We start from the raw sequence: 20,006 nt of genomic DNA, 5'->3' as shown, positions 1-20,006 counted from the left end.
AGTGAGCCAATTAGCGCCAATAATTGGACACCAACAATTATTGACGTTAATTGACGACAATTCGGATTTGCACATGCATCTTGCTAAGCACTATTCTATAAAGATGTGTGCACAAATCCTGTAGTATGCAACTGAAAAGGGGGCATGGCCATGGGGAGGAGCATAGGCGGGTCAGGTGCATTCCTAAAGATGCATGCAGTATTATAGAGTTTTGGGGACCTCCACCTAATTTTGGCACAAGGATTTACACCAGGTTTCAGTTGGTGTAAATCATGCCTAAAAGTTGGGCACAGATCCTGTCGCTACACAGTACTCTATAAACAGCCAACTCAGAGTGCTATTTATTTTATTTCCAAAACTTTCTATACACTCTAGCTGATAGGCAGAACAGAGAGGTGTACAGGCTAACACAGGAAACAAGAAAGGAACTCCATTAATGTAAAGGAAAGCAAGATAGTTAAGTTTAAAGAGGGGCGAAGCAAACTAAACACACACAAAGAAAAGCAAGGTTAAGAGGGTAACACTGGTAGTTTCAATCAGATTGTTTCTCCAAAAGCTGATCAGAAAAGCCAGGTTTTCAGTTCAGTTTTAAAGTCCTTTGTAATAGTGCTTGGTGTGTGTTTTTTCAGCGCCCAAATTTGGATTCCATTTACTGAATCTAGACCAATATGCTTTGATTAGCTGCAACTACTACTGAAAACCTAAGTTTTCCTTGACATGAGAAGTCCCTTTTTTGTCTAGATCGACTAACATTTTGTGCCTGTGCGATCGACTCATGATAAGCCAGGCCGAAAGCACCTTGCTCCTCATTAATTGAATGTATCCTCATACCTCCTTGACTTAAAAAGTACATTATAGTGTGCCAGCACTGAAGCACTGCCATGATACCCAGACCAGGAGGCAACTGCAGACCTCTTTCTGTAGTATGCACACTCTGAGAAGATTCAGTGGAAGCATAATGGACACTGTAGAAAATCTAATTAACAATAGAAATGTAAGTAGCATTGCTTGCAGAGAGGTTCCTTCTAGGTCATTTTCTATAGTTCCCTGAGGAGCAGAATTCTTTTTCCTGGTTCCATACATGTAATTTCCATTTCCTGTTGTAAACAGCAATTTGAAAGATAAAGAATTTGACCAGAGATGACACTTAAAAGCTTCAGGAATGTGCTTGACTTGTGAGGTTTATGGAGAAGGGTAATGGGATTTGAAATACTGCCTTTCTGTGGGACAATCAAAGTGGTTTACATTTATTATGTGCAGGTACTTCCACTGGCCCTAGTGGGCTCATAATCTAAGCATTGTACCTGGGGCAATGGAGGGTTAAGTGACTTGCCAAGAGTCACAAGGAGCTGCAGTGGGAATGGAACCCAGGTTCTCGGCCCACTACACTAACCGCTGGGCTGTGTAATGTTGCCTTTGCACCATTCTTGGCACTGTATAGGGAGCAGATGTAGCAGTTTGGGATTAACTAGGGACCTTCCACATTGTTGTATGAAGCACTTAACCATGTGAGTCACTGGGCCAACTTTCTCCCTCACCCTTAAGTTATCCTGGAAGAAGAGAGGTGGTGCAAATTTCAACAATTTGAGAAGCGGCAGTATTTGGATCCTCAGAAAATGATTCTCTGCTCTGTCTGAGTAAGAAGGAGGGGAGGAATGTGTTGGATTTGAGGTCGCTCTGTGTTGGATCAAGCTGATGAAGCAGGAGACACTGCTGCTTTAATGCATTTTAATGTCTGTTGTGGATCTCCCTCTAAATTACATGTTGTACTATAAATTAATAGCTACTGCGACAGCTCTTCCATGGAGTGGGAGCTGGAGAGATGTTAAACACAGCCAAATGGGTCTGGTCTCTGGAGCTGCATCAAATTAGTAATTTACAGGATTAAGGCTAGCATTATCAGTAACCATTAACGCATTTAAAATATATATTTATTTTGTTTTATTTATTAGTATTTATTTACTGCCTTTTTGAAGAATTCACTCAAGGCGTTGTACTATCAGCAGACATTTAGAGAAATATATCTAGATCATTTCTATTAATTTATATCAATTTATGTACCCTCTCTTTAGCAAAAGCCCATCAAGATGGCTCACGGCTCCATTAAAACAATGAAAGGCACCTAATTAGGCTCCTTATTAAAATAGACAATCTTTCATCCATTGGAAGAAGGAATAAGAAATGACGTTAAAACTACTGTATAAACATTTACGTATCCAAGAGAGAGAAAAGATAAAGAAACATAGGTGACCCACGTCAAACCTGGTGGTATTTGCGGAATGCAAGAGTATTTGAAGCAGAACACCAGCACAATCGAGTTGCAACATATCATAAACCCTGCATCTGTAGCTGCCTCTTAATTCATATTAAGTCAGTACATCTTGGTGTATCGGTGTTCCCCATTGCCAGATCAGACTTCTAGTGTTTAGGAATGTCCACTAATGTCTGGTGTGTTAGAAAACATATTTGTTACAAAATTTGACACGATGTTTGTAAAGAAAGCGAAAGAAAGATCCAGCTCCAAAAGCAGAAACCTCATAAAGGGTGATATTTGAACCTGGTAGTGAGCATTTTATTTTTAAAGACTAGGTGCAGTTGTAAAAGAAAAAAAAAAAGATACAAACATAAAGCACAACTATATGGATAAGTGAGAATACTGCATATACATTCAAAGTGCTCGCTATCAGTCATGTGAGTCATCCCTCCAATTTTGGGGGTCCAGAGGTGGACTGAGGGAGCAACATATTCTCTCCTCCCACCCCTTGGCATTAAAAATACTTTTTCTGGCAGGGATGCCGAAGCCTCGCCAGCCAAAGAAATTTACTGTTGAGCCGTTGCCCTCTTTATGGTCCTGCAGTAACCCGGAAGTTGGCAGGGTGCCTTCAGCTGCTGATGCCAGGACTCATCGCACATGCTCCTGTGAATCACTGCCACTGCCCTGAGCGCTCTATGGAGAAACGCTATTGTGAGGTGGGGGGAGTTTCGGAGACCGGAGGACATGCTGGGTTGGGGACCCTAGGAGCATGGGGGGGGGGGGCCCTGTGCAGTTGTCCCTGACGCCCTTGCTTAAGGTCAGCCCTGTGCAGGAATGCCGGCTGCAGTGGCAGTGTCCTATTGTTACCGGTCTGAGGAACACTTGGCTATCCCGGGCTGCTGTGCTTGGCAGTCTAAAGAGCAGACACCCTTTACCAGGTTCCTTTTTATGTTCAGCACTGTTTGAAAGTTTGCTGGAGGCCACAAAGAAATCGGAGCTCGAGCCACAAGCCTGAATGTTCGCTCACATCTTCCTGCTCTAGAAATGCTGTAGTTTTACTGTTTTCCGTACCCAGAAGCATATGTTTGATTTTTTTTTTCTGCTTTGGTATGACAGAGTGGATTTAATGGTTGTATTTATTTTATTAAAATGGACCTTTCTTGGAAAAATAAGAAAATGACATAGCTTAAAAAATTGAAATAAGGCAATTCACTCCTGCTGTGTATTTTTTCTTGGCAGATGGGTAAGGGAGTTCTTGAATGAAGAAAACAAAGGCCTGGATGTTTTGGTGGAATATCTGTCATTTGCACAATACGCAGTCACGTAAGTTGTTTGACGTTTGTCTGTCCCCCTGTCCCCTCTGCCCCATCTTTAGGCCTTACCCTCCTCCATGCATAGTCCTAACAAAAACCTATTGCCTATAACTTTTTGGAGGTTCTTTTATTTCTACACATTTTATAGTAAAAAAAAAATAAAATCAAATCAAAAACCCCACAATGAAGAAACCAAATAACAGTGGTTCTTTAGGCGAAGGTATTGTGACCTGTTCAAGCCCTCTCTCTAGGTCAGCCTTTTTCCTTTGTCACCCTTTTTTTTTTCCTACTTGTGTGTGTGTGTGTATATATATATATATATATATATATATATATATATATATATATAACGTTACTATATATATATGCATTACTAGAATGCAGCCTAATCCTATGTCTTTTTCAATTAACTGTTTGGTTTCTTTCAAGACAGAAGTTTTGTGCAGCCGAGCAGCTTTTTAATCTTAATTGCTTTCATGGCAGGAAGCCACAACTGGTAGTGAACTAAGGACAAAACCTTTTAGCTGCCCGTAGGTTACTTATGGGCCAAATACAATAACATGAGCATTTGCGATCAGCATCTGCTATACCAAAAACTCCCGTAAGTGATAATCTTAAAGCATGTTTTGTTTTCCACTGTGACAAATGTTAACAGCTGGCAAGCCTGTTTGGGAAGCAGATGTGTTATCAGAATAAACCTTTTCTGTGCTGTTGTAGAAAAAACAGCTACTGTCCTGTTCTAGTCTGCCTATGCTAGGTAGAGACCATGTGGTTTAATGAGGAAGTAAAATGCATGTGAGCCTCCTGTCCACAAGAAGCATTGTTCACTTGTTGATGTTTGGAAGTATTCGGAGGTGTTAATTAGTGGATCTTTCTAGGGAGGGCACTTCTGTGAATGGCATTACTTTTGCTTGAGTGAGTTTATGTGAAATTTGGTCACGAGCTTGTCGTCTGGGAAAATCTCTGTGGCGGAGGAGGAGGTGCAATGGTGCAGGAAATGGAATATCTGAGTTTGGAGAATGGAAAATCAGGAAAGAGGATCTGAAGAGAAAATAGCTTTATTTGAATTCAGAACAACAAAGTTTTGTTACTGAAGTTAAGAAACAGCATAGCATGGTTTAATGCACTTGATATACCACACTTATAAAATTAGAGTGATTTACAATAAAATATTTATAAAATCAGAAAGAATGCCAAATAAAAATAAGAAAGACATAAACACTTTTGTAAGGAAAACATACACTTCATCACCATCTTGCAGATCAGGAAAAATACCTGCCCAAGTCAGTAGCCCTGCCCAAATGCTTTCAGAAAAAAAGTTTTCAGCTTTAGCTTAAAAAATTTAAGACACTTCCCCCCCCCCCCCCCCTCCTCAAATCCTGGGAAAGCTGGTTCCAAAGACATGGGATTGCTAAAAAAAAAAAAAAAAAAATGCAATGTTGAGTCACCTGCAAATGAGTCTGACTGTATCTGGCAAGGTCAAAAACTGTGCTGAAACTGACCGCAAGAATCCCGCACTGGAGTTTTAAGGACTAACCATAGGCACAAAATCAGGGGCACCCTGATATAAAACTTTGAGTTGTGGTTAACACTTTCTATAGGGACCTATATCCCACCAGTAGCCAATGATGACAAATATATGCTCACCCCAGCCCACATCCTCCAGTAAGCTCATTGCTGCATTTTGTAAGGTCCTCACCTTACAAAATGTAGGAGTAGCCTAGTGGTTAGTGCAGTGGACTTTGATCCTGGGGAACTGAGTTCGATTCCCACTGCAGCTCCTTGTGACTCTGGGCAAGTCACTTAACCCTCCATTGCCCCTGGTACAAAAATAAGTACCTGAATATATGTAAACCGCTTTGAATGTAATTGCAAAAACCTCAGAAAGGCGGTATATCAAGTCCCATTTCCCCTTTCCCTTAAAGAGTAGTGTATCATCCCTATATAAATTAGATTAGCGTAATCTAATCTAGAAATGACTAAGGCATGCAAAAAAACATGCACGTTGGACTGATCAAAATAAGGCTTTACTGCCTTTAGCATCTGCAAGGTACCAAAACCCAAACGAAGTGCCTGAGATATCTGTCACTCAAAATGCAACCCTGAGTCCAAGATGACTCCCAAATAACAAAATTCCTCACAGAGCTGGATTTACCCATCCAGATACTTTGGCAATACATTTGTTCTAGATCAATGGCCACTAAGCCAACAGGTTCTGGTCTTTGCCACATTCAGAATCAAATTTGTCAAGTCAAGCCTCATATGTCACTACTTAGTTTACATGAAGATATTAACACTAACCCACTAAAGTTGTCAGGCAGATTAGGATGTAGGCTAGGCTGATGAAGGGCAATTCTATGAGAGGGCAGGCACATTTACATGCCGTTTGGGCGCTAAGTGTACAGAATACCATCACTTTTGTGGGTAATTATAAACTTACATAGAAAAATGTAGGCAGATAAAGACCATATGGTCTATCCAATCTGCACATTCATGCCATCTACTCTCCACAGCACTCTTAGAGAACCTATGTACTTTCCCAGACTTGCTTGAATTCAGATATAGTCTTCGTCTCCACCACGTCCACGAATTTTCCGCCCATTCCATGAAGAAGTATTTCCTCAGGTTACTTCTGAGTCTGTCCTCTTTCACCTTCATCCTATGCCCCTCGTTCCAGAGCTTCCTTTCAGTTGAAAGAGACTCACCTCCTGTGCATTTGTCACGCAGGTATTTAAATGTCTATCCTATCTTTCCTCTCCTGCCATTCTTCCAAAGTATACATATTGAGATCTTTAATTCGTCTCCAGTGCCTGCAAAACAATTAAGTGTTGTTTGGTAAGGGCCTGCTTAAGGAGCATAGTGTGTAAATGCAAGGGGGGTATTCGCGTGGGAGGAACATGGGGGGGCTGCCATTTATTCACGCAGCTTAGAATAAGTTACATGTGATCTTGCTGCATTTGGGTGTCCACAGTTACACCAGATTGGTGAAACTGCAGGTGCATAAATGTAAGGATCAATGTGAGCCCTTGAGGTCTGCAGCGCAGTTGGATTTTCAGGATTTCCCCAATGAATATGCATGAGATCTGTTGACATCAGATGGAGGCAGTGCTTGCAGATAGATCTCATGCATATTCACTGGGGAAATCCTGAGAACACAACTGGGTCGCAGACCCCGAGAACTCACATTGAGCACCCCTGGACTAGTGGAAGAGTATGTGCCGTTCTTTGATACTAGGCATGTGCAGGGGTGGAGTGTGGGCAGAGCAAAAGGGCTGGTGTAAGTGATCATGCCTTAATGTACTCTGCTAGGGGCACACCTACTTTTCTTTAGGCTCAAAATAGACACCATACTTAGAGGCAGATGCACTAAACGTTTTTCATCGTTAAATGAGCCCTCGGGGAAGAATTTCCGATCCTTTCCATGCACTTAAGCCTATTTTCCGACGACAGTAGCAGCTAACGAAAACGGAATGGAGATGAGCAATTAGTGTGAAAACCCCATTGAAACGGCATGCACTAACCTTTTCCGATTGCCTTTACGCAGGAAAAAGGCAGGAAAACTAACGAGAGGTCTGGACCTCTCGTTAGGACAGCTCTGTGCCAGGAAAAAGTGTTAAGTGAAAAAATAAACAAACTTTGAGCCAATCCCAGCGCATTAGCAGAGCTAAAAGCGCTGTGATTGGTCCAAAGGACCTCAGAAAACACATAAAAAATAAAACTAAAAAAAGGATCGGGAGGGGGCAAGGGCGCTCATCAGGAGCGTCCTGTACGGACGGCCTTGCCCCCCCCCCCCGCCGCTGCTCCCCACTTTCCGCCGCTCCCCCCACCCCGAAAAAGCAAAATTGTAGCAGCCCCTGCCCCCCTCCCTTCCTCACTACTCTCAGCTCCGCCTCCCGACATCCTCCGTCTGTGCCCCGCCCCCTTTGGGGGTCGTCGCCGCCATTCCCCTTCTCCATCGGGCCCCCCTCCCTCTTACCGGGCCCGTGCAGCGCCTCTTTCCTCTGTCCGAAGGCGCTGCACGGGCAAGAAGAACGCTGAATCAGCTGATGCCTGCCTTCGCGATGGCGCGTCTTTCTCCTGCTGCGCCCGCCCCTGTCTGACGTCAGTTACTGACGTCAGACAGGGGCGGGCCCAGGAGGAGAAAGACGCTCTATCGCGAAGGCAGGCATCAGCTGATTCAGCGTTCTTCTTGCCCGTGCAGCGCCTTCGGACAGAGGAAAGAGGCGCTGCACGGGCCCGGTAAGAGGGAGGGGGGCCCGATGGAGAAGGGGAATGGCGGCGACGACCCCCAAAGGGGGCGGGGCACAGACGGAGGATGTCGGGAGGCGGAGCTGAGAGTAGTGAGGAAGGGAGGGGGGCAGGGGCTGCTACAATTTTGCTTTTTCGGGGTGGGGGGAGCGGCGGAAAGTGGGGAGCAGCGGCGGGGGGGGGGGGGGGGGCAAGGCCGTCCGTACAGGACGCTCCTGATGAGCGCCCTTGCCCCCTCCCGATCCTTTTTTTAGTTTTATTTTTTTATGTGTCAATTCAATTTGCCATGTGCTTGTGATTTGACTGTTTGTGGCATGCGCAGAGCAGCTAACATAACGCTTGGCTGCTCTGCGCATGATTTGGGGGCCGATTAACGATGTGTATTGTGATTCTTTGATACATTCTACGTTTCAATACCGATTCCAGCATGTGTGACTTTTTTTTTGGTGCATTTTTCGTTATTTTAAAATCGTTAGGGACTTTAACGATTTAGATTTTTTTACGTTTGGTTGCTGCATCTGCCTCTTAGCGTCTGTAGTGGACACCCTGTTAAAGAGTTATCTCCAAACACTTGAATGAAAAGGAAAATTCTGTAGCAATCCAGTTGTCTCGAGTTGTTGCTAGAAATTTCTTTTTCCTCTTAGGTTTGACTTTGAAAGCTTGGAGAACAATGTGGAGAACTCGATGGACAAGTCAAAACCATGGAGCCGGTCCATTGAAGACTTGCACAGAGGAAGTAATTTACCATCTCCAGTTGGCAATAGCATATCCCGCACCGGCAGGCATTCAACTCTACGGTAAGCAGTAGGAAAGGAACAGCACTCTGTAGATTGCACTAGATTTTAAATTTTTATGAAGACAGAGCTATTTTCTAACCAGCAAAGGTAACCAATAATAAACCTAGTACACAAAGGAAGGTTTTCTGTTCTACATATACAACACATAACCACAGTGACTTTGCTTTTACCATCCATCTGCAGAAGGACTTGTTGAAAGCAGGCACTGTGCAATGATGTGCAGTATTCATCTCTACATATGTGATTAAATTACCTTCAGATATTTATTTGTATTGGATAATGGTGGAGTGGGTAAAAATATGAAATTGTTTTTATGCTGAGCAGGATATACATGAACAGTGTCTGAGCAATGGTTTCCCAAAGTAATAATTAGTGCTAATGTGAAGTGTAGATGTAGAACAACTTTGTTATTGTTAAATGCTTTTATTGGTGTCCTGCTATGTTTTATTAGAGGCTGCTGGTTTTGCATCCTGTGCTATGGGTTTAAGTGGGCAGGAAGAACGGAAGGAGTTGGGGAGGAGCTGGGAGTTATGCAGGATCCGGACGTGAGAGGAGGAGGGGTTTGAGAGAAAGAGGGAGCAGTATTGCACTTGCTGGGGGGAGGGGGAGGGGTTGAGGGAAGAAGAGGAGGCGGTGCTGGACCTACAGGGGGAGGGGGACAGGAGAGATGCCATACTATGGGTGAGGGATCTGGGGAGAGAGGAGGAAGATGGTGGACCATTAGGGGAGGGTGCTGAGCAGAGGGAGAGATAGATCTTGGGGGGAGGGGCGTCAGCATGCAAGGAAGAAGAAGACTTTTCTCTGCCAGTGCCGCTGCGTTCTACAGGAGAGGACGTTGGCTGGCGGGGAGTGGGGTCCCCCGCCAGCAAAACGGAAGGTGGGCGGGTTCGCCGGGAGGGGGGTCCCCACTGAAATCTACGGGGGCCCAGGCCCCCTCAGGCCCCACGTAGCTACGCCACTGGGATATAATAAAGGAATAGAAGAAAGGAGGAAAGTGGGGAAAGGACATATGACTGCACTCACTGGAAAGAGAGTAGAAGACAGACAAGAAAACAGAAAAAAGATTCTGGGATCAACATGCTTAGAAAAATAAAGTGCCCAGACAACAAAGGTAGAAAAGTGTTTTATTTTGAATTTATTTGGTGGAATATGTTAGCTTTGGAACATGTGCATCATGGATGTCTTTGTATTTTGTTTGGTTCAAGAGATTATGCATTTCTGTTTTTATTTCTCCATTGTTGTGGGACATGCCTAGTTTGACTTCTGAGGTTCCCAGTTCAATTTTTGTCTTTATATTTGTAGTTTGTGATCCCTTGTTCTATATTTGGTGTGGGTTTGTCTGTGCTTTGTTGTGTGATGGAGGTGTTACTGTGTTTGCAGGTAGTTTCTGCATAGAACTCTGTAGCAGTTCCACTTCTGTTTTACCAGTAGTAGGTGTATTGGTGTTCTAGGGCCTTGTGTGATATTTGTAGTGCTGTCTGTTCTTAAGTAGGGTTCTTGTTTAAATCATAGGAATCAATACTACTGTTCTATGATAGATTTGCTTAAATGTATGTTGGGATTTTTTTCAGGTCTTATGTTATTTCACAATGTGCCTGGTAGTGGAGAGAATTATTTTGCTATTACTGAGATGATGTGAGAATCGGAAATTTTTTTTGTTGTTGTTGGTGGTGGTAATCACTAGTTAAGATTTGCATCTGTTGTTGGTGGGAGATAAGTGAAAACATGTCCTGCATCCACAAAAACCCTCAAATATAAGAACTGACGATACTGTATCAAGCTAAAGGTCCATAAGGGTCAAGTGTACAGTGTATCACGGATGCAAGCATCGCCATTAGGTGTGTCCCGACTGGAAAAAGGTTGAGAACCACTGATCTAGGTTCAGACGTTTACATCTTCTTGAGAGCAGGTGTGCCTGTCAAGATCTTTAAGGTAGGCATGTCTTCTGCTGCTTCTACTAGTATGTTATAGAGAAATAATGTGTGTTTTTGTAAAACAGCACCTATATAGGCACCCTGTTATAAAATTCACCTCCAGTAGTCCCTATTGCATGATGCCTAGGACTTCTTTCCTTGAGTCGGCTTAAGGCATCAGACAAGTGAGGCACTGGCTCAGGATGCCAAAGCACAAGGGTGCTAAAAGCCTGTTTCATCAGTTCATAGCGGCCAGAGTATGCTGTTCTGCGCTCGCCATTTTGCTGTCCTCTTTGCGCTACTGCTGGTACAATTACAGTTTTAAACCCGAGAAACAAGTACTTCCTGTTCTCGCATTTAAATCTGTGGCAGTGCCAGCAGCAGCAAAAGGAATTGGAGGTCCTTCGGAATTACCTTCCTTGGGGGGGGGGGGGGGGACCTCAAATCCTTGGAGGTGCAGTGGGCCCAACACAACCCCCAAAGCTCTGATACAGGGCTAAAGTCTGAACCCCTTCCCGTTCCCCCAACCCCATCACCCTCTCCATCACCCTGACTCAGCCTAAGCGTTCAGGGACGATGGGGGCAAGAGCGATCTCCACTCACTTTTGCCTTAGTGCCTGCTGGCCCACCTGACTCCTACAGGTAGACTAATGTTCAAGCTTTTTTGCCTTATGTGATAGCTTGAACCTCCTATCAGTAATACTGTGGGACTACAGCTTAGGCTCAACCGTGCCATCATAAAGACAGCTGGTGAGGTAGGAGAAAGTTGGGATCGTGCCTGGCCCCTGTCATCCCCAGGATTTCTGGGTGAGTTGGGGTTATGTGAGTGGGTGAGGGGGTGGGGGCTGCTTGGAAGGGAGCTGATGTAGGCAGCAGGTTGGAGAGGATGCTGACCAGAAAAGTTTCTGGTGTGGGTGAGAGTTAAGAGAGTAGAAGTTGGCTGGCTAAGAGCTGAGCATAAAACAAGAGGGGGGTGCCATAGCCCCAAGCAGCCTGGCTATGGAGTAGTAATCTAAGCCAGGAATCAAACTGTAGGGTGCCGGCCCTTGTCATAATGTTGAAAAGGTTCTCATAATATATTAGCTGGTTGGCCTGATAATAGAAAAAAAGGTTTGCCACCACTGCTGTAGAGTATGTGTAAACTGCATGTGTGGTTGCCTGAATAAGAAAATTGGTCTTGTTGCATTTTTTAGTTTAGTATGTGGTGGGTGTTGTGGAAAGACCTATAGAGAAAACGTGTTTCAAACTACTGATTTGGTTATGGAAACAGCTCACACTCCTTCTCGGTGGAAACGATGCTTTGAGTGCGCTGCATTAAATTTGAGGGAGAAATATAGAACTGATAGATCTTTAAGGGGGTTTGGGACATTGATGTATTACATAGTATTTTTTTTTTTTTTAATTACATATGTAGGTTTTGGTACTGTTCCAATCATAATTAAAGCCAGTTTCTTAAAGTCTGCATGGCATGAGGCACATTTTACGTTTAAAACAAATCACTCATTTTCTTTTCCCTTTACTAATAATGTCTTATCTGTAGATTTTGTGATGGCTATAGGCATTCCTGTTTAGTGTATAATTATAAATACACACAGAGTATTTTCAAAGCACTTAGACTTGCAAAGTTACATAGTAACATATGGAACTTTGTAAGTCTAAGTGCTTTGAAAATGAACCCCATTGAACATGATGGCAGACAGGGGCTGACTGACCATTCGGGCAACCAGGCAGTGCCCAGGGACCCAGTACCTCTCTTCCCTCTATCCTCAGGTCTGGCACTCCTCCTCAAAAGTTTACCTCTCTGCTACAGCCTGTCCCTTTCTGATGTAACTTCCCGATTCTGGTTAGCAACAGACAGACTATGCTGTGGATAAAAAGTTAGCGTGCCTACAGCATGGCTTAATAAACAGGGCCCTAAGCTATTTGGAGAAATCCCCGCCTTGCTTTTAGCGGGGTTAAGAAGGTGCATTTTCAGCACTTCATTAGTTTGGGATTTTCCAAACCTGTACACTATTTTACTATACCCTGGCTGCCCACACAGGTTTTACCTTACACTAACTAGCTAACTTGAAAATTGGCTCCAGAAGCTTGGATGGTAAAAGTACCTGTGGATTTGCAGTGATGCAGTCTACTAAAGAATTGTCCTTTACATTCTATTTCTTGGAACTTCTGTTACAGGTTCTCTGAATAATTTTGTAAGCCATTCTCTGTATTGACTTTGCTTTGTTTCTACCGTTTTGGAGATTCAACACTTAAGCTGATTCCTCAAATCCAAGCAACCTCCAGAAGCTGCTGCTATCAACTGCAACAACCACGTTGTCCCTCTCCACATATTGAGAAAACAAGTCTTTTCACAATGGTTCACGCTATTGTAACATCAAGACTGGATTACTGTAATGTGTTCTATACTGTTTTGACTGCAACGGGTTTGCACCAGTTCCTATTGATTCAGAGCGCTGCAGCAAGGCTGATAGAATGCTATAAGCAACGAGACAACACCATGCTATTTCTGCAGATTCTTCACTGGCTACCAGTACAATACAGGGCTAAATTTAAAACTCTGATCTTCAAGGCCCTTAAAGGAAATGGGCCAGAGTAGTTGAACAGGATCTCCCTCTACACACTTCCAAAGATTCTCCCAAGGAATATCCTTAACCTTAGTTGAACAGGATCTCCCTCTGCACACTTCCAAGGTCTCTAAGATCCTCCCAAGGAATATCCTTAACCTCACCCTCAAAGGACATCACACTATGTGACATCTACAAAAGAGGCTTCTCCAGAGTAGCCCACACACTCTGGAAATCACTCCCTTTAAGGCTTAGCCCAAGGCAAGACTGTCTCTACTTTAGAAGCAGGTCAAAGCTTGGCTCTTCTCCTAAGCCTCTAATGGAAGAAGCAACTAACTTGTTAGTCTCACACAAATGAGGGCTAACACTAGCTTTGCATACTGTAGCAGACCTTGCTTATCCACTCCTACCTCGGCTGAGATCATATTCGCATACCTTTCTGACGTCACGTGCAACTTTCTTTGTTAGTCCCTCTACTATGTGTAACTCGGGTTACTCTGTCTTTTCTGTCTATATGTTCCACCTCCGCTTACAGCCTGTGCTGTCTATTATTTATTATGTATTATCTTGACTTTGTAAGTAGCATACTATGCCATAATATGTACTGTTGTTTGAATATCTGTTTTTTGTTACAATAAATTTTTATTCAGTTTTCAATGCGATTAGGTAGGTAAGAGATAGTTGCTAAAATACACACAATTACAGAAGAGCAAACCATCCTAATGTATTTTTTTATAATCTTAAACTTTATAAAATGTGAGCATAGTTACAAATATAAAAAGAATATACATATTCAAAATAAAAAATATTGATCAGGAATATTATTTCGAAAATTGCAGGTAGCAAGTAGAAATCCATAACAATTTACAAAATAGAAAATCTTATGAGCAATGCTGAGAAGAAAATTGAATGAATGAAATGAAATTATTCCTGATGAAGTATTGGAAAGATATTCATCAAATTTAAGCCATTTGCGACTATGTTTACATTTTACACATGATTTGTGCATAATGCTTTCATAATCTTTTAATGCAGAACACTGCTAAGCAAACCTCTCCCCCCTAGCTCAAAGAAATCAGAAAGAGTTCGACAAATAATATAGGTCAACTAGTGGTTCCTTCAGGCTGACCACTTGCCAGTCAACCTACCCTACCCACCCCCTTCCTCCAAGCATTTGCTCCAAGAGAGTCCATTCCTTCGCCACTGGGCCGTAGTTTGAATATTTTTTTTCTGCTGAAATTGTCTCTGTCCAGATTGTTCCTGCTGTACACCACTTTGGATGAATTTCTTCAAAAAGATGGTTAATAAATCCTAACGAATGAATACATAAATAAATAGATTAAAGAAATGTTGCCAGCTTATTGCACCCTACAGCCAGTTGAGTTTTCAACATATCCTTAGTTTGCCTTTATTGGAGACTTCCTGCATAGTTGTTATACATAAATTGAAACCCTGACTATGGGTTCATCAACATAGGAGCCAACTTTCCAAAATTATTGAGGGTGCTAAACTCAACAGAAATTACCTCGCTCTGAACACAGTCAAGGAGTTTGTTCAATGTTGGGTGTGCTCAAGCACCCACAGAGCTGGCTCCTATGGTCACCAAAACAGGTTTGGGAAATGCTTGAGTAAATTGAAGAGAGAAGCATGTATAGTTTCACTGGGGTCACTTTTTCTGGAGTTTTTCAAGATAGTTGCTGAAAGCTTTTTTTTTTTTTCCAGTTCTAAGAAATCAGATGCTAACTTCTTTTGCTTAGTCAGCCTTTACACTGGTCTTGGATGTTGCTTCAGAAGCAACCATTTTGAAACTCGGAATGGGGCGAACCCCAGGGGAGACATTAAAATTGTTAGGAGATGCTGTGGTCAGTTGACATTTCCCAAGAACTAAATTAATTCTGAGAATGTGTAGCCTCAAGAGAGAGCGAGCTCAGGAAAACATTCCAGTTATATTTGTAGTGAATGAAGAGATGTGCTTCTTCAAGTCCTCCCACTTAGCCATCTATCCCCCCTTCAATCTGTTCAGAACTCTGCTGCACGTCTCATATTCCGCCAGAACTGATATAATCATATCACCCCTCTCCTCAGGTCACTTCACTGGCTTCCGATCAGATACCGCATTCAATTCAAGCTTCTCCTTCTTACCTACAAATGCACTCAGTCTGCTGCCCCTCACTATCTTTCTACCCTCATCTCCCCTTATGTTCCCGCCCGTAACCTCCGTTCACAGGATAAATCCCTCCTCTCAGTACCCTTCTCCACCACCGCCAACTCCAGGCTCCGCTCATTCTGCCTTGCCTCACCCTATGCTTGGAACCATTAGAATGAACTAGGCCTCACTTGTTCGGTTGGGTAGGGACTGCTGGAGGCTGGGATTACTTTTCCATTTGGGAGTTGTGAACTGCACTATTCCTAATGCCAGGCATGGAAAATGTGTAGAAAAGTTAGGTGCCAGCAAATATTTTTAGAAGGCAGGGAACTGCATGTAGTTTATTTATTAGGATGGAGCAAAACCAAAACTAGATGAACCTGTTTTGTGGCTTCTTAGTTGTTGCATTTCTTTTTAGCAACTTTTATAGAATTTGGGGGAATGCACTTAGCTGGAGTCGACTGTAATTTCAAAGTTGCCACTTTTATTGACTCCCCCCCACTTAAATCTGGTAATTTGGTTTAGCTAAAACGTGTTGTATTGTAGTTCATTCAAAATAAACAAAAAATCTTTGATAGAATAGCCTTCAAGAAAGACTGAATTCCAGAATATACAAAAAGAATTCAAAAAAAGAATTCAATAAGATAAATATACTAAATAATAAATAAAGAGGAGGAAAAAGGACCTCCACATTCAAACCCTGAAGCAACTGTTTTTTTTGGGTAAATAGCTTTTTAATCACAGGTCTAAAAAACTCCTTCACCATTCATACCAAAAAAGCCAATACTTCATCATAAACGAACCAAACTTTAGTGCTAACAGTCAGAAATAAGATTAACTTTTTCATTCCCATCCCACAAAAGCTCAACGGAGGACTTTATTTTGCAGATAAGTACTGCTGCATCAGGGGCAAACTGATAATGCCTCCCCTGAGGTAGTAGCTTAGAGGTTTGAACACAGTTCTTGTTTTTTCTTTATTATTTATCTTTTTGAATTATTCTTTCTTGCTTGTGGATATCTCAGGCTTTCTGAGTGTGTGTCTAGAGCCAGATAATACAGCATAGTGAGAGCAGTAGAAAAAAAAAAGGGATGACAAAGAAGCACTTACAGACTTTCTCTCTGCATTATTTGCTTTGCTGTTAATGTGTGATAGCAATTGTTGCTCGGTGTTAACTGCACGATTGCCTTCCCCAGAGTGCCTGGAACACTGCTTACAGTTGCTGTTTACTGTGCATGTGAGTTTTAACAGCAGTGGGCATATGTGTGGAGCTTATATAAGTATACACATATGTATTTACTGGGATTTACATGGCATGTTGCAATTTATATGCAGCGGAGGAGTAGTCTAATGGTTAGAGCAGTGAGTTGAGGACTATAAGAGCCCAGTTCAAATCCTACTGCTGATTCTTCTGATCTTGGGCAAGTCACTTAACTCTCCATTGTCTTAGTTACAGACTTACTACTACTACTACTACTTGCCACTTCTGTAGCGCTACAAGGCAAACGCAGCTTGTTTACTAAGTTGTGCTAGCGGCTGTCTGTGTTCTAATGCTGACACAGCCCATTCACATTGAATGGGCTATGTCGGTATTGCTGTGTGGCAGCCACAGCGCAGCTTAGTAAATAGAGGGGTTAGACTGCAAGCCCTCCAGGGACAAGGAAATACCTAGCGTACCTGTATGTAACTCGCCTTGAGCTCTTCAACTTACAGAAGAGACAGTTGAGGCCTATACAAAAAAAAAAAAAACCCAACAACTGAATGGAGTGGAATTGCACTTACCCATTCCACGCCATTCATTTTTTTTTAATAGACCTCTATCATATCTACCCTCAACTGTCTCTTCTGTAAGTTGAAGAGCTTAAAGTGAGTTACATATAGGCATACTAGATATTTCCCTGTGGCTTTCCTTGGTTTTTCTTAGTAACAGTTTATAGACTTTTCCTCCAGGAATTTGTGCAAAATGTTTTTTAAAAGCAGCTACATTAACAGTTTTTTTTTTCCACTTATTCCTGCAATGACTTCCACAGCTTCATACTATCTTCAGTGAAAAATATTTTCTCCTATTTTAAATGTGCTATTATGTAACTTAATGGAGCATCCCCTAGTCCAATGATGGCGAACCTATGGCACGTGCGCCGTGGCTGGTCCGCCCACCCTTCCTCCGTCCCTCCGAGCACCAGGCCGGCCTCCCTCCCTCCCACCAAGCCGCCCTCCCTCCAAGCACCAGGCCGCCCGCCCGCCCTCCCTCCCAGCACCAGGGCCCCCCTCCTCCGAAATTTAAAAGGCGTACCTCGTGGTTAAGGCGGCATCAGCGAAAAGTGTGTTCTTTGCTCGGCGCGCCTTCGGCCTTCCCTTCTGTCTCTCAAGCGCTGGGCCCACCCTCATTTCCTGTTTCCGCAAGGGCGGGACCAGCGCTTGAGAGACAGAAGGGAAGGCCGAAGGCGCGCCGAGCAAAGAACATGCTTTTCGCTGCCGACGCCGCCTTAACTCCGAGGTACGCCTTTTAAATTTTGGAGGAGGGAGGGAGGCCTGATGCTGGGTGGGAGGGAGGGAGGCCTGCCTGGTGCTGGGAGGGCGGGCGGGAGGGCAGGGGGGAGAGGAGGGTAGCTGGCCATGGGTGGCTGGAGGGGAAGGCAGGGGGGAGAGGAGGGTGGCTGGACATGGGTGGCTGGAGGGGAGAGGAGGGTGGCTGGACATTTGTGGCTGGAGGGGAGAGGAAGGTTGCTGGACATGGATGGAGGGCAAAAAATGAAGAAGAAAGGAGGAAAGTAAAATAAATGGAAAGGAAGCCCTGGAAACAGAGTTAAGAGAACAGATAGAGAGCAGCAGAATCAGAGACTAGGACCAATATGGATAGAAAAACAAAATTACCAAAGGTAGAAAAAAATCATTTTATTTTCATTTTAGTGTTTGGAATATGTCCAATTTGAGAATTTACATCAGCTGTCTTATTTTGCACTGGGTATACTGGAGCTGTAACAGCTTACAGAAATGATTTATAATGAAAAAAAAATCGTTATTTTTTTCTCCTATAATAGTATAATATTTTCAGTGATGTCTGTTTATATGCGCCATGACTGGTGTAAGGGGTGTGGCTATCATAGGGGTGGAGTCATATGTGGTGACCCTGCCCATAATGAGTACCGGCACTTTGCGATAAATAATTAGATTTTGGGTTGCTGTTTGGGCATTCGTTCTCTGAAAGGTTCGCCATCACTGCCCTAGTCATTGTACTTTTTAATAAATTCAGTTATATAAAATCTGCCTGGTGCTTCTGTACAGAACTGTAGAAAAAGTAATCCTTTAATGACAGTATCTTGTCCTGTGCCATTTTGTTTGTGATTTGTGGAGTACTAATGTTATTCTTTAGGTATAGTTGCAGTTGCTATCTAAACAATGTGTGATTCCTTATTCTCGCTTACACAAATTAGAATGACTCAGGTTTAGAAAGTGTAGGAAACCCTCAGGGAATTCCATTGCTATGACAGATGAGAACTCATGAAATAAATTTTTATTATGTTTGGTTTTCAAACAAATCTAACTGAGAACCTTATGGAAGTGGTTCAGACATGTTTGTAACTGAGCAAAAGATGGTGAAATCTTTTCAGACCACACCCTTAGCACTAGACAGAAAGCATGTTCTGAAATTACAGAAAAAATTTCTTGTAACAAGAATCATGTAGGCAATGGAATGCAAAAGATATTGTAACTCAACGTAAGCACTTTAACTTCAGTAAGTCTGTTCTCGCAGATCCCCAGAGAACAGACTTACTGAAGTTGCTTCCATAGCATAAAACTTTATATAATTAGTAATTTAAGAGTACTGTATTAATAAAAACTTATAGAGAATACCATCAGTTAAAACAGAAAAAGAAGTAAAAACAAAATACAAAATAAAATAATATATGTCACAGAGACCAATGAGGCTTGGAGGAGTGACGACTTAAAACTATATAGTGCCCCATGACTCTGGTAACTGAGGTCTTCTAAGATTATTCCAAAAATTGTATCACAAGGCTATATACTGTGAGCGTTTATTATTGCTGGGTCTTGTGCTATTGAAGAGGGAAAGGGAGAGGGAAATGGGATTTGATATACCGCCTTTCTGAGGTTTTTGCAACAACATTCAAAGCGGTTTACATATATTCAGGTACTTATTTTGTACCAGGTGCAATAGAGGGTTAAGTGACTTGCCCAGAGTCACAAGGAGCCTTAAGGGAGCCTTGAGTTAATGTTGCCTTTAGGGCATAACTATTAGAAAGATCTACTACAGGAGCATTAGGTGGTAAGGGCTTGCGTGGTAATGTGGACCTGCAAACTGGTTAGTGCAGGAACACCTACTCTCCGCTCCCAGACATGCCCTTAAAAAAAAATGTTGAAATTTTTTTTTTTGTGTGTATGGGTAGTATGCATAGATTTACTTACAGGATGCCTGCGTGCATCCCAGGGTAAGCCATTTTAAGTTGCAGTAAATGCTTTCTAGTGCTTACCACTAGAAAGGACCCCTTAGTTATTAGAAATGTAATAAATGAAAACAAATACAATAAATGCAAACCTTGTACTAACTAGAAATCCTAGTGCAAATGTACGGACTCATTTAACAGAGTCTGTCTGGCATGCTGTACAAGGTACATTGGAGGCTCACTAGTAGTGCAATCTATTTGCAGTGTGGTATAGTAACTGAGGGGGGCTTTTACTAAAGGTTAGCTTGAATTATCTGCATTAGGCCCTGTTTTATTCCTATGGGCCTTGCTGCAGATTACTTGA

At 42.7% G+C, this 20,006-nt stretch overlaps 1 protein-coding gene across 1 annotated transcript in view; it reads left to right on the top strand.

Annotated features, from left to right (window-relative positions):
• Window positions 1-20,006, top strand: part of FMNL2 (formin like 2) — a 385,766-nt gene that overhangs the window by 246,962 nt on the left and 118,798 nt on the right. Inside the window, 2 exon segments of the mRNA XM_030208897.1 lie at window positions 3,494-3,577; window positions 8,460-8,612. Coding sequence (XP_030064757.1) covers window positions 3,494-3,577; window positions 8,460-8,612 — 237 coding nt within the window.

The sequence above is a fragment of the Microcaecilia unicolor genome, chromosome 7, assembly GCF_901765095.1.
Source record: "Microcaecilia unicolor chromosome 7, aMicUni1.1, whole genome shotgun sequence".
Lineage (NCBI taxonomy): Eukaryota > Metazoa > Chordata > Amphibia > Gymnophiona > Siphonopidae > Microcaecilia > Microcaecilia unicolor.
Note: the sequence above shows the minus strand (reverse complement) of the source record. Positions and strands in the feature narration are given on the sequence as shown.